Raw genomic sequence first — 13,229 nt, 5'->3', positions numbered from 1 at the left:
GTATTCCTCGATTTACGAACGAAATTTCGCGTAAACGGAAATTGACAACTTGCGGGCACGTTTCGATTAACGCGAAATCGAATTTCCGCGTTCACGAAGTTTCACCCGGACACGTGTCATCAATCCGCGATTGGACGTATGTGACAAAGAGCTTCATTGCTCATCGGATTCCTTCTCCAGTCTAAATAAATAAAGATTCTGATTGACGACTGTCACGGTATCCCTACAGCGCAACGGCAACGCCAGTCATTCCAACGTGCAGCAGATCTTTTGAAAAGGTTAATTAGTTTTGCTTTAAATTGATTAAGTAGTCTCAATATGTTCTTTATCTTGTCAAAAGTAATACAGGTGTATGTGTTTAGGTGAGTAGAGATTTAATGACGAAACAATATCTTAATTTTTAGTCTTAATGGGAAAATCCACATTTCATTTCATGCGTGTTTTTTTAATGAACGCATCCCTTTCGTAAATCGAGGGATACCTGGACTGTGCCGACTTATATTTGTATTGTGTTCACAATTTTCTATTTCAGGCTGGCTTTTTTTCTCCTTAACTTGACCAGTGGTTACCTAAAACGTGCTATTATTACACGCTTTCATTTAGCTCACTCTGTTGTCGTTGTTGTATCCTCAAATCTTGTAACTCAATTTTAACCCACTTCCCAATGTGGTATCGACTGTAAACTTGGTATACTTATGTAGGGGTGTTACGGAGGGGCTGTATACAATGGGATCAGATGGGAAAGAAACAGTGGGCGTGGCTATGTCGGTGCACGGGCAGGTGCTCCCAGCGACGTCCGCATCGGGCAGCCTGGGGGGCTGACTCGGAGCTGGGATCCCCCGGGGCCCCACCCCTCAGCGGGGGGTTTGGTATAAAAGGGGATGAGCCGGAGGGCTCGGGGAGATATGTTAAGCTAAACCAGTGTAGACCGAACTGAGGTTGGTTGTAATTGGCCAAGGTCCCCTACGTTATGGCAAGCTTCGGGGCCACTTTCTGGAGTCGTGGAGTTATTCCATTACTAGTACATTTAATAAAAGCGTTTTTTTAAACAAGTTTTTTTAAATATTACTTATTTTTTAGGTTGACAGAGTGGCTGACAGTGTAACATCACCGACACGTATACTCTTGAACCGTTGCATTTATTGTGCACCCAGGGCCTTTTCTCTGCACGAGCCGTGCCATTGCACCCTTGGGGCCTTTGTGCTTTTTTGCTATGCCCTGGCAACTCGTGTGTGTGTGTCCTCCAACTCGTGTGTGTGTCCTCCAGAGCGAGGAACCACAGGCGTCATCTGGGACTGGAACACTGGACTGGCTAGCAAGTGAATTCCATTGTGGCGCACGTGTTGTGGAAAATTGTCCTTTGCATTTTAATTGTTGCCCCGATGCACTGTGCCATGCAGGATTCCACTTTGACGACCCAGACTCGGCATATTTAGCCGTGGTGGTTTTAGTGTTAATTGGTGTTCTTGCAGCAGCAGAGCATCCGTCTCTGGATTTTGTCCGGGATGTGCGCTAGAGGGACCGTGCGAGTGGATAAAGCAGAATAGAAGTTGGGGGGGGGGGTAACATTTGCACATTCTCACCACGAGTAGTTATGTAACGAGATTTTAAGAGATTACATTTGTTTTTGATGCAGCGTCAATTGTTTAAGATAATTGCGACCATGGGATAATTGTGTTATCTTCAAAGGAATGCTATACTTTGAAATGTTTGTATCGTTGAGGAAATGTATAGTATTACAATGCATTTAAATAAATGTATGCATTTGCATGGTTAATATCCATGTCACCAATCCATATTTATTCCCTGATGAATTCTACAACATGCAAAGTCTACAGTTAGTTAACCATGTTTTATTTGGTCTTGGATACTTTAAACAACTTGAGATTGAATTAGAAAACGAACACGAATCACAATGTTCAAAACAATCTCTCAACTCGTCTCAAAAAGCCACAATTTCATTTATCATAATTTAAGGAATTTTATTGAGCACTACATATTTCATAAATATTCCACAGGGCAATATTTGCAAAACGTACCTATCGAAAACATTTGAGGTGTGGAGTGTATTCAGAAGCTGCGTATGTATAAGGTGTCTATACATAGGTGTTAAGACAAAATCCCTGCCGAGTACAGTGTAATACAGTAGACGACACTGCTAATTTAAATGGCTCCGTTGTAATCGGGAACCAAGCGTGTCCGATTATTTTTAGCGGTGTGCAATGCACTGCACGACGACTCATCCACTGCAGCAGCATACTTGAAATTGGTTTTGGCTAATCAACGTTGATATAAAATGGGGCAATATATGCTCAAATAAAAGTTGTCAAATTTCAGACTGGCCCAGTCCCGAATGGTTTTATGAAACTGCTTAATGTTTATATGTATTCAAGACTCAGAATGCATTGGGTTTCCTGCCAATACCAATTAGGACATGTATGCATGCCATTACAAAACTTCCTTAGTTTGGGACAATGATTAGCCAAAGTTAAACCCCTGCAATGCGTGTTTTCAGTTATTTGCTTTTTAGAAGGAACAGTTAACAGTGTTAAGCCCAACAATTGAAAACTAAAAAAAGCACATACTTTAGAACAGTAAACACAACAAAGTATTGCTTCTGATGCAATGCATTCTATCGAGATGACGGGTTTATTGATGACCAATTTTAGAAGTAAAGTCTGCGTGAATTAAACGATACCATTGGCAACATACCCACCCCCTAGTGAAATTTAAACCAATAACAAAAAAACACCAGTGTCTCCTCCCCAGTTGCAACAAAGTTATAGATGTGTATGCAGAGGAGACTATTGACAAGAGTTTAACTCCTTAGTGGTTTGTTCATCGTGGCAGGGCGCTAAGAGCCCTCGGGAGACGACTAGGCCGAAGCTTTTCCGCCATCTCCTTCATCCGACGCCGGCTCACGGTGAAACGACCACAAGTCCTGTTAAAGCTGTCACCAAAGGGGGCCACAAAACAAGACGACATTATCACGACAGCAATGTATGAAACCCATTTTTATGACGATTAAGGCACTGGAGAGCAAGAGCAGGCAGTGGTTAAAACTAAAATCTAGATTTTTTAAAGATTTATGGAGCTTTTTGATCTTAAGCTTTCGTGACTGCAGGGATTCATATTCTTGGTTCTTTCGATAAAGTCGCGTAGAAGGGAAATAATAAAATAATAAATAGTTTTACACATGCTGACTGACTTCTTACTATAAATGTGCTAGCTTTGAATCATACATTATTATAACATCAATACATTTCTTTAGAACCAGCGACACAGACAACCAGCGACACAGACAACCAGCGACACAGACAACCAGCGACACAGACAACCAGCGACACAGACAACCAGCGACACAGACAACCAGCGACACAGACAACCAGCGACACAGACAACCAGCGACACAGACAACCAGCGACACAGACAACCAGCGACACAGACAACCAGCGACACAGACAAGCCTTTACCTCTGTTAAGAAGCAAAGCATGCTTCTGCTTCAACACATTCTGGCTACTTCTTTTCGAGGGCTTTCTCCACTCCACTGAAGATCTTTTGTAGCTTCTCATCCGAGTCTACAAACCCATCGCCGTTCTGCAATGCAACATGTCGTTTAATTATACTGGTATAGATGCATAATCATAAGAATAGCGGAGTTGTATTCACGACTCAGAAAACGTGTCTGACACACCAAGTGAAGCAGGTTTCTGAACATGTAAACACTGCCATAGGCAGTTTTGGCAAGCTGCAACGAATTTTTCTTCTCCTTCCAGCTATACACAACTGCATCCATCAACACAATGTCTCGTGTATTCTTGTAATTTTATATCTTAACCGCCAAAGCACATCTGAGACTGATAACGCTCAAATCAGGTACTCCATATCTGTACAAAATAAGTCATTTAAAAATACTTTTAAAAAAACACGCTTTAATGAAATGTACCGTACTGGTAATGGCAGAACTCCACGACTCCCCGAAGCTTGCCATAACGTTTACAGCCAACGTCAGTTGAGCGTGGACAATTGGACCCAAGCCGAAACATAACATATAAAAATGAATGTTTAAAAATACTATTTTTTTATAGAATATAGTATTGTAATTAGTATAACATAAGTATACCAAGTTTGCAGTCGATACCACATTGCGAAGTTGGTTAAAATTGAGTAACAAGATTTGAGGATACAACAACAGACAGTGAGTTAAAACAAGCGTGTAATAACAGTGATCTACAACACAGACACGTTAATATGTAAGATCACAGCAAGTCTATACAGCTGTATGTGTGGATGTAGCCAACTGTTAATCGGAGGTGTGAGGCAAAGACCTATTCATGCAATAATTGTTTTACATTAAAATGCAATGTCATTCAGTTCCCAATTCTGAACAATTCATTATAAGTATTTTTCAATATGTTCATTTGTGGGTTAAGTGTGAGTAGCATAACATTCTGAAATATATATGGCAGTGTCATTGGTGTGTTTTTCAGCAGAGGGGTACTATTGCTGTCACCGACAACAGAGCAGGGGATAGGATTCCAACCCCTTAAAAATGGAACGTTGCCACCCTTACAGCCATATACACGTCAAAGTAGTCAATATGGACGTGGAGGTGAAAGCCTCTGACATAGCAAGAATATCCACCTGCATTTTACATTTCTAAATTTAAAACAAATTTCTTTAGAACTGCTTTTTGTGTTTAGTTTGTCCTTCCCCCACATCTCCGATTAGCACGGTTGGCTACATACGGTGTGAAAGAAGTTCAACAGTAGTAGAAGTTCAACATACATACGAATCAATGTGCAATGTTATGCTCGGAGCTGTGCCCAGTAAAGACACTCACGGCCTTGGAGTGGAGAAGTTTCCCTCCCACAATCTGCACCTCCAGGAAGCCAGTCTGTGTCGGGGTCCCCTCACCAGTCTGTTCCAACAGAGCAGTTTTCACGCAATTTAGTTATTTTCATTTATTATTTTATTATTATTTTTACCTACGTGACTTTACCGAAAGAACCTAAGAGCATTTCACGCAGTTGTCCAACACCGATGTACTTTTGAAATCTAGATGCATACTGATGCCAATTTTAACATTATGCAATGCTACAATGTGATGTACTGTATTGATCGTATCCCTTGTAGTCTAATACTAGGTTTCTACTTCAATCTGACTATCAGAATAAAGCAGTGTATTTCAGCATGCGAGTGCCCAGACAAATCCAGAATAGACATGTCTCATTATATGGAAACTCAATACGTGGAATTTGGCAAAACGCAACTTAGATATTAGGGAATTAATTCGATATACTTTACGTGAAATTAACATTAACCGGATTTTGAATGTCTAAATTATATTTTTTTTGGATCGAAAAAATCGAACAATGCTGTCTGTCGTTTGTCTTAGCTTGGATTGCATGATGCCCCAGGTGGCCACCCAAGCTTGGCTAGTATTTTTTTGGTTTGGCCATGTTTGTTTGTTGTGGTATGGAGTTAGAATGATGGCTTTAATCTAAGTTGTCTTGTGGTTGTTGTTGTTTGACTTGCATCCCACTGGGATTTTTGCACACAGCGTTGGTGCTTTTTCTAGAAGATTTTTGTACTGTTTTTTTCCTGGATTTTTCTGTTTGCACATAATCACATAGTCACTTTAAGATGTTTTCTTTTTCATGTTTTTTGTTTGTTGCGGTTGCACCCGATTCAAGAGCCGAATGGCTCACAGGGCTCTACCAAATAAATGAAACTGAAAACTGAAACGGAGTATTGGTTCGGTCCTTCAATAAGAGTTCAAATTATAAAGTGTATCTCAATCGAGGATCTCAAAGCACCATACAAGACAGCAGAAAACACTCAGCATCAAAATACCTCATGAAACTACAACATAATAAAATAAATGCTAAATGAAATAGTTACGTAAACAGAATTGTATAAATAAGTTTTAAGACGTGTTTTAATAAATTTCCACAGACTCCGAGATCCTAACAGCTCGTGAAAGAGAGTGCCAGAGTCTGGGCTACATGGGAAAAAGCTTGGTCACAAATAGACGGAAGCCTCGACCTGGTAATGCAGATATCTGCATCCCCATATCTTGCAGACCTTGAGACAAATGGACGTAGCGTGTCTCTAAGGTAGGCTGAGGAAAGGTGGTTCAATGCTTTGTAAGTTTGCAAAAATGATTTAAAATGAGTCCTATGTGATACTGGATGCCACTGCAGACGCCAACACAGGCGTAATGTGATCTAAATGTGTTGATCATCAGTACGAGGCGTGTACCACCACCTCACACAGTGATCACCACAGTTGGTGGCAAGTACCGTACAGTATTTTTTATTTTGGGACTTGTTTTGAGTTTTAGTATTTTATCATGAAATAGATTTTCCACAGAATGTGCTTAAATGTTTGCTGCGTTCTTAAGTGTGATTTTATTACATCTTGGGGCCGAATTGTTTTCCGCAGGAACTCATCTCCAATCATATAAATGGAAGTCAATGGGGAAGCAAGTATCCAAATACGCAATTTCGCTTCACGGACTCGTCAGAAACAAAGCCATTCCGTATAGAGGAGTGCCTGTACGTGAAGAGTTGCGTTATAGAAGTCTGTTTATGAATTATAACAATTGTGCCATTTCGATTTAAAGCTTTCGTGACTGCAGGGATTCATATTCTTGGTTCTTTCGGTAAAGTCACGTAGAAGGGAAACAATAAAATAATAAAAATAAAACAATAAAATTCTCACAGAAAATGTTCTTGCTGTGGTTTTCACACCTGATGATGATTGCCTGTGTTGCAATCGAAACGTGATCATTTTATTGTTTTATTTTTATTATTTCCCTTCTACGTGACTTTACCGAAAGAACCAAGAATATAATTGTGCCATTGTCATACTGTTTCTATGGGAATAGTCTTTATACATATTTATTAGAATATTAGTTGAATGTATCAAACCATTGCCATCTATATAGGTAGGCAAGAGCCGATCGCGTCTTAAAAGTATATTTTGCAAGGTAAACCTGAAGGTATAAGGCAATGAACTTGCATAGTGTGACGCTCAATATGTAATTGCATCGGACAATAAAATGAATCCTCCAAAATCTAACAAAGTCAGTCGTGCTACAATACATATTGAAATGTCATTACTTTAACTCGACTACGGTATATAAACATGTACAAATGGCACCATTATAAAATGTGTACGAAAACACAAAAGCTACAAACGCTCTAACTCATACTCACAATCTCCAGCTCTCCAGGGAACTCGGTTTCAAGTTCATCCTTGAGGCGGTGAAACTGCAGAAAAAAAATCAAATACATGTTCAGCATGCGATGACATCCAACAACAATAATTGATGTCAGCTGTGGTTTAAATTATCCGCATGCAACAATGTGCTCGCGTCACTTGCAACTCATGTATCGATTATGATGACAAGCGAATATGCAGCAATAATGTTCAGTGGTGGGGGGGGCGGGCGATGGAGGGATGCATTCATTTAATCGATTAAGGCTCACGAAACCTCCATTTTATCTAAGGATCTGATTTTGGTTCATGAAAACATGGTTAGATTTAAGTTAATGGAGTTTATAACATTGTACAAATTAGACGGAAAAGCATGAAACAATACAAACGATTCGCAACAATCCAATCACTGTTGAGGAGTGGTGTTGTCCAGTAACATGAAGTCTAAACGGAGATGTGCGAATTAAAATAAATGAGTCAAGTTGAAATAAAAAAAATGGGCCCACTTCCTTATAAGCCAACTTGATAGAGATTATCCAGTTTGCATCATAAACAGGTCCGTAATTTTTCGATTTAAAAAAAAGGTCCGTAATTGTTTTTTTCCTTCGAGAGCCAATTCAAAGCACACAGCCTGTTTATGCCTCCAGGGTTCTGCATTACACATCAAGGAAGGGGTAATTGTTGGCAAGACATGTTGGGATTTTTTAATGTTTTTTATTTGTTAACAAAACGGACGAGCACAAGAACCAGTTCAGATAACGCCCACAATGGGCACAAACAAGCATTATTATGGTTGCCCAAAGTTATGACCTTGGAAACAACAGAATCATAGAATGTTAACCATACTTTTAACCGTCATCTCAGTGTATAATTTTCCCTTTGGAATATTTCAACGTACTGTACCATGGCATATTGCTCGTATAAAATTATCGTAATTTTACAAGTGTGCTCTTGGTAATGCAAACTTAAGTTCATACTCTGATTTTTTTCGGTAACGTCACGTAGGTAAAAAATAAAAGAAAAATAAATTAAACCACGACGTTTCGGAGGCAACACAAGCTTCCGTCTTCAGGTGGCATCGTCACAGCAAAATTACTGTATCAAGTGGGGAGAACTCTAAGAGACACGATATTATATGCAGGTGAAGGGGGGGAGGAGCCAGGATGGGCCGTGGGGAAGGGTTAAGTTAAGCCTCCTTTTGTTATGCTGCAGGGGATTAGGGGAAGGCACCGTGTGTAGGCGATAAGTGGTTAAAAAAGGGCAGATAACTAAACAAGATGCAGTATTAAGCTGACAAACTGGTTGCCTTTCAGTATACTGCAGTAAACTATAAGGCTGCTAAATTTTACTTAGGTTTAACTTTGTTAAAAAATGGGGCTAATCAAGCTGGGAATAGAAAACTTCCCAGCTTGATTAGCCCCTATTTTTTTGGTTAATGCTGCTGGTTTGCTCTACTTTGGCAACGTTAGTATTGTGTTATAGCTCAAACTCTTAAACATAGCGTAGAAGCCAAGACACTAAACCCACACTTGGTATCAAATCAAGGTGTGCTTACGTACATAGTGTGCTTGTGTCAGTAGTATTCCCTCTACTGTATGGACTTAAAATGCCCACTTTGGACCAATAATAAAAAGCGTTGAATGTTTGTACAGGGGGGCAGTGCAGATCCACTCGTGGACAGGCAAACACGCAGGTGCGTCACTGGTGTATGACTTTGCATTTTGCTCAAAGAAGGTCGTGACCCCCTGTGGCCAGGTACACACAAGGATGTAGCGTGGGGTTGTGGCTGGCTGTAGCGTGGGGTTGTGGTCATAGCAGCCACGCCCATGGCACAATCCGATCTTGGCGAATGTGATCATTATCTGGCAAGGTGTCGTCTCGTTTATAAATTCAACTGAAATATTTGGCATTGTCATCGACAGGGGAAGGTGCGTCATTTACCCGACTTCGGTACCCTCAGGCGCCACTGTAACAACAACATTGGGTTAGTGACCTGTCAAAAATGACCAGTGTGTGACACATCAAATTGCAATGGTGCTTTAAGAAATGAATTTCATTCACACAATGCTGTATATCAACGTACATGTTATATAACTTCCCCCATACACGTACACTTATTGTTGAATGGTTACAATACGATACAGGGTACTGTGTAATTGTTATACTCTGTAATGTATAGCCACAAGCGCCGACATGAAGTCATAGCGTGGTTTTCAATGGCTTGTCGATATCGTCATGCACTTACAATACTGCAGTGTACATACTTTATCTTACTTTAAATTCTCAATTGACTCCTAAACCTGGTTCAAACATACATCACGACTGACTCAGAATCATACTCTAAATACATATACACAATCACGAAATATAAATGTATGGACTTAACACAGCACATTAGGTCTGTAACAGAAAATAAATGCAGTTATATATACACACACATTTAAAACAAACCTCAATAGGAAGCTTTGTCCAACAAAACCCTCCTTTCATGTGCCTAATGCCAGCTACACGACCATAAAAAACACGACTCCTTAGACCAGGATGTTGTTGAGGGCATGAAGTATGCGGGTTCGCAACTACGGTACTGTACCAACATACCAACGAAATGTGTCTCAAGCCCATGTGCAACACGACGAGATGGCAGGCCACGAATGCCGCTTACCAATAAACGATGTGTATTTTGAGCGGCATGGCTGCTGTGGAGGTGGTTGAGGCCGAAACGTCTGTTCTGCACCGTCACTGCTCCGCGTCTTCGGTTTCCTCTACACTGAGCCTTTTATATGGAGCCGCGGGCACAACCATCCCGTCACCCTCCAGAGGGCTAACGCGATGAACTGGATTTGTTAAATGATCTCAAGTAAGGTTAGAAACAAGGTGTATGAAAGTACATTTCAGTTAATTTGATTAATAAGAAATATTTTAAACGACCACACCGCTGTTTAATATCGCCTTAATGTCTTATCGATAATACTTGTCACAAATTACCCCTACTTTACGAATGGTACTGCCAATTCTCGTGTTACCAAAGTGAATGCTGATACTAGCGCGTCGTCCAACCATGAGCCATGGGCGTTGTGCAAGATACTGGACCCGGTCCAATACACGCCGATCTCGCAGGATTTAAATAGACGCAATTTTTTTTACTTATATTTTCTAATCAAAGAGTTATCTGTAGATACAAAATATATAATAAAAGATAGATATAAAATGTCACCATTAAATAAATACATCGTGGATATTACCTCCATTGTGTCTTGCTGAGGTTCGTAACAGTTGTAAAAATGAAATGTGAAAATTATTCAAATCCTTGAAAATTCCATTGAAGGAGTACAATGCGAACACAGTAGTCATCGATTATCCAGCGTCTTCGGGGGCACCAGATAAAAAAAAACGCAGGATAATCACTACAATATTTTAAAAGATAATTATTGCACATTCTGCATTTTAAATTTCGATTTAAAGCTTTCGTGAGAACAGGGATTCATCTTCTTGGTTCTTTCGGTAAAGTCACGTAGAAGGGAAATAATAAAATAATAAAAACTAAAACAACAGGTCTATCGAGAAGACAGACACTGTCTTCTCGACAGACCTGTTCTCCACCTGAGGACGGCTGCTTGCGTTGTGGCCGAAACGTCGTGATAATTGTATTTTATTATGTTTTATTTTTATTATTTTATTATTTCCCTTCTACATGACTTTACCGAAAGAACCAAGAAGATTCTGCACATTCTTGCATACCATGTTTCTAGGTGTTGCGTATGTGTTTTTTGTGTGTTTACAAAATGTTACTATGTGAAATAGGCACACGAATAAACGCAGACAAATATCCAAATGAAACAAAAACGACTGTCTCGTACTTTCCACGGCACTGTCAAAGTCTCTGCATGGGGCGATGATGCACGTCGTGCTGCTAGGATTTTTAAAAAATTGTGACCTTCTTGCCAGTATCAAAGTCTTTTTAAAATACTGACAAACAGGCCCCTTGTAGCTGCTCACCCCGAGCTAAAACTGCCCTGATGGTGCCTTGTCTCGGTTTTTCTTCGGTTCTTTCGGTAAAGTCAAGTAGGTAGAACACATTATAAAAGATCTCTCTCTTTCGTTTGTGGAGAGACAGAAAAATCAGTATTACCCGATTACCAATTGTGTTACTCTTTGGTTTTTTCGGTTAAAAGAAAATAAATTAACTAATTGTGTTACTTAAATTATCAATAAGGACTTGAGAGTTGAGCGTGTGCTGCGTGTTGTCACGCAGGCGATGGCGTCAAACTTAAAACCCAACAGGCAGCAGCATCACCAAATCAATTCATCCGTCACCTCTAGCTCTTGGGCCACCAGGAATGTGGTTAGACGAACTGACGAACAGTTCCAGATCTTCGTGAAGCGGTGGCAAGTGGTAATGGCAATAATACATAAATAAAAATACGGAGAAGAAAACAGGCTGCACATAGAAGAAGACACGATGATGCAGGCAGTGACGAGAAGGAGACTGGCACCATCTGGACAAATGTGTAGGATGGTGAACAACAGGCAAATTAAAAGTGTCTTGTTCGGAAAAATGTAAGGACCCAGAGAAGACGACCTTGCAGAGAATGGCTTGAAGATGACATAAGAGATTGGTGCCAGGCAGATGCACAAACTACTTGAGCTTATTGGCACTACGATACAGAGGGAAGTGGGCTGTCTGCCTCCATGGATCGTGATGATGGAAAAAAACAGGGAAGCGCTCTACCGGAAGATGCAGACCCACACGTGGTGCCGGCTGGTGGTGGAGCTACAGCTGCTGCTGCACACAAAGAGAAGGGGAGAGAGCAACCCCCCATCCCACCACTCATTCTCGACATTTTACCTGGGTCGCCTCTCAAATAACCAGCTTGAGTTGTTACTGCACTCATCGTCAATCGTCGGCGGTAAGAGCAGGTTGTTTCAACGTTGGAGACGTATGGAGGAGGGCTGTAGACGTGGGATCAGGCGGTGGTCATTTCAATCACGCACGTGCGTTCGTGTTAGATGGGGGAGGGGCATTGTATAGCTCGTTGGCGATGCAACTGTTACAATCATCAATCATCGTCATCCTCGAATTATCGCTGAGTTAATTGTGTCATCGTGATCATCATCAGCCCGTATCTCCTGCTAAACACATTCCTGTGGAGGGAGCTGGTAGGAACGTTGGGTTGCTCGGTTAATGGCCAGGGTCAGCGGCGGCGTGGTGTATTCCGCAAATATGGCCGACTGTGAGGGCGGGGACAAGCCGGCGTGAGTAGGTTAAACGTTGAGTTTTATAAGGGCACCACGGGGTGACCAGCCCCTCCCCACCCAGCCCAGCCCAGCCCCTCCCACCCCCCACCCTCCCCTCCCAATCCAGCCCCTCCCCATCCAGCCCCTCCCCATCCAGCCCCTCCCCATCCAGCCCCTCCCCATCCAGCCCCTCCCCATCCAGCCCCTCCCCATCCAGCCCCTCACCCCCCACTAGGGGTCGGCACGGTTTGGCTCAAACCACCAAACCGCGGTTTGAACCGAACCAAATCGGTTTGGTTTGGCTCTGTTTGAACTGGTTCGGTTTGGTTTGGGGCTACGAAAACCGACTCGGTTTGGCTCGGACAGGGTGGAACCGGCTCAAACTAGTTTGGTTCAAGCCAACTTAAGAGGTTTGGTTTAGCTTAGTTTGGTTTGGTTTTGGTTTGGTTTGGTTCAGTCGTCGCTGGTTTGGTTTGGATTGCTCAATTTGAAACCAGTTTGAGTCGGTTCAAACCGTGCCGACCCCTACCCCCCACCCAGCCCCTCCCTGCACGACGGACGGACACACTAATCCCCTGTGGGCTGGTGTAACCAGGAGGTTCATATCAGTATTAAGGCGTCATCATAATTATGCAGCCGCTGTAGAGCCACTGCTAGTCAAAAGGGTATCATAATCATCGCCATTCATTGTCAAGCCACTGGTTTAATAATGTATCATGATTATCAGACATTGTCGTCTACTGCTGGATTAATCATCAGCCGCTGTGGA

General features: G+C 41.6%; 1 protein-coding gene across 1 annotated transcript; it reads right to left on the bottom strand.

Moving 5' to 3' along the window:
• Positions 1 to 1,961: 1,961 nt before the first annotated feature.
• Positions 1,962 to 10,292, bottom strand: LOC144728725 (selenoprotein W-like). The gene is made up of 6 exons (XM_078608332.1): positions 10,283 to 10,292; positions 9,167 to 9,180; positions 7,225 to 7,278; positions 4,845 to 4,922; positions 3,474 to 3,598; positions 1,962 to 2,950 (listed from the first exon to the last, which is right to left on the bottom strand). Exons 1-5 carry the CDS (start codon positions 10,290 to 10,292, stop codon positions 3,518 to 3,520), a joined length of 237 nt encoding a protein of 78 aa, XP_078464458.1. The 3' UTR covers positions 1,962 to 2,950; positions 3,474 to 3,517.
• Positions 10,293 to 13,229: the final 2,937 nt, after the last annotated feature.

The sequence above is a fragment of the Lampetra planeri genome, chromosome 30 (assembly GCF_965212315.1).
Source record: "Lampetra planeri chromosome 30, kcLamPlan1.2.h2, whole genome shotgun sequence".
In the NCBI taxonomy this organism is placed as follows: Eukaryota; Metazoa; Chordata; class Hyperoartia; order Petromyzontiformes; family Petromyzontidae; genus Lampetra; species Lampetra planeri.
This window is presented reverse-complemented; position numbering and strand designations above follow the sequence as displayed.

Coding starts and splice junctions, on each gene's coding strand:
- LOC144728725 (XM_078608332.1), bottom strand. Junction 4,923..7,224: donor TCCCTGGAGAGCTGGAGATT/GTGAGTATGAGT, acceptor CTGTTGGAACAG/ACTGGTGAGGGGACCCCGAC. Junction 3,599..4,844: donor AACTTCTCCACTCCAAGGCC/GTGAGTGTCTTT, acceptor GTTGCATTGCAG/AACGGCGATGGGTTTGTAGA.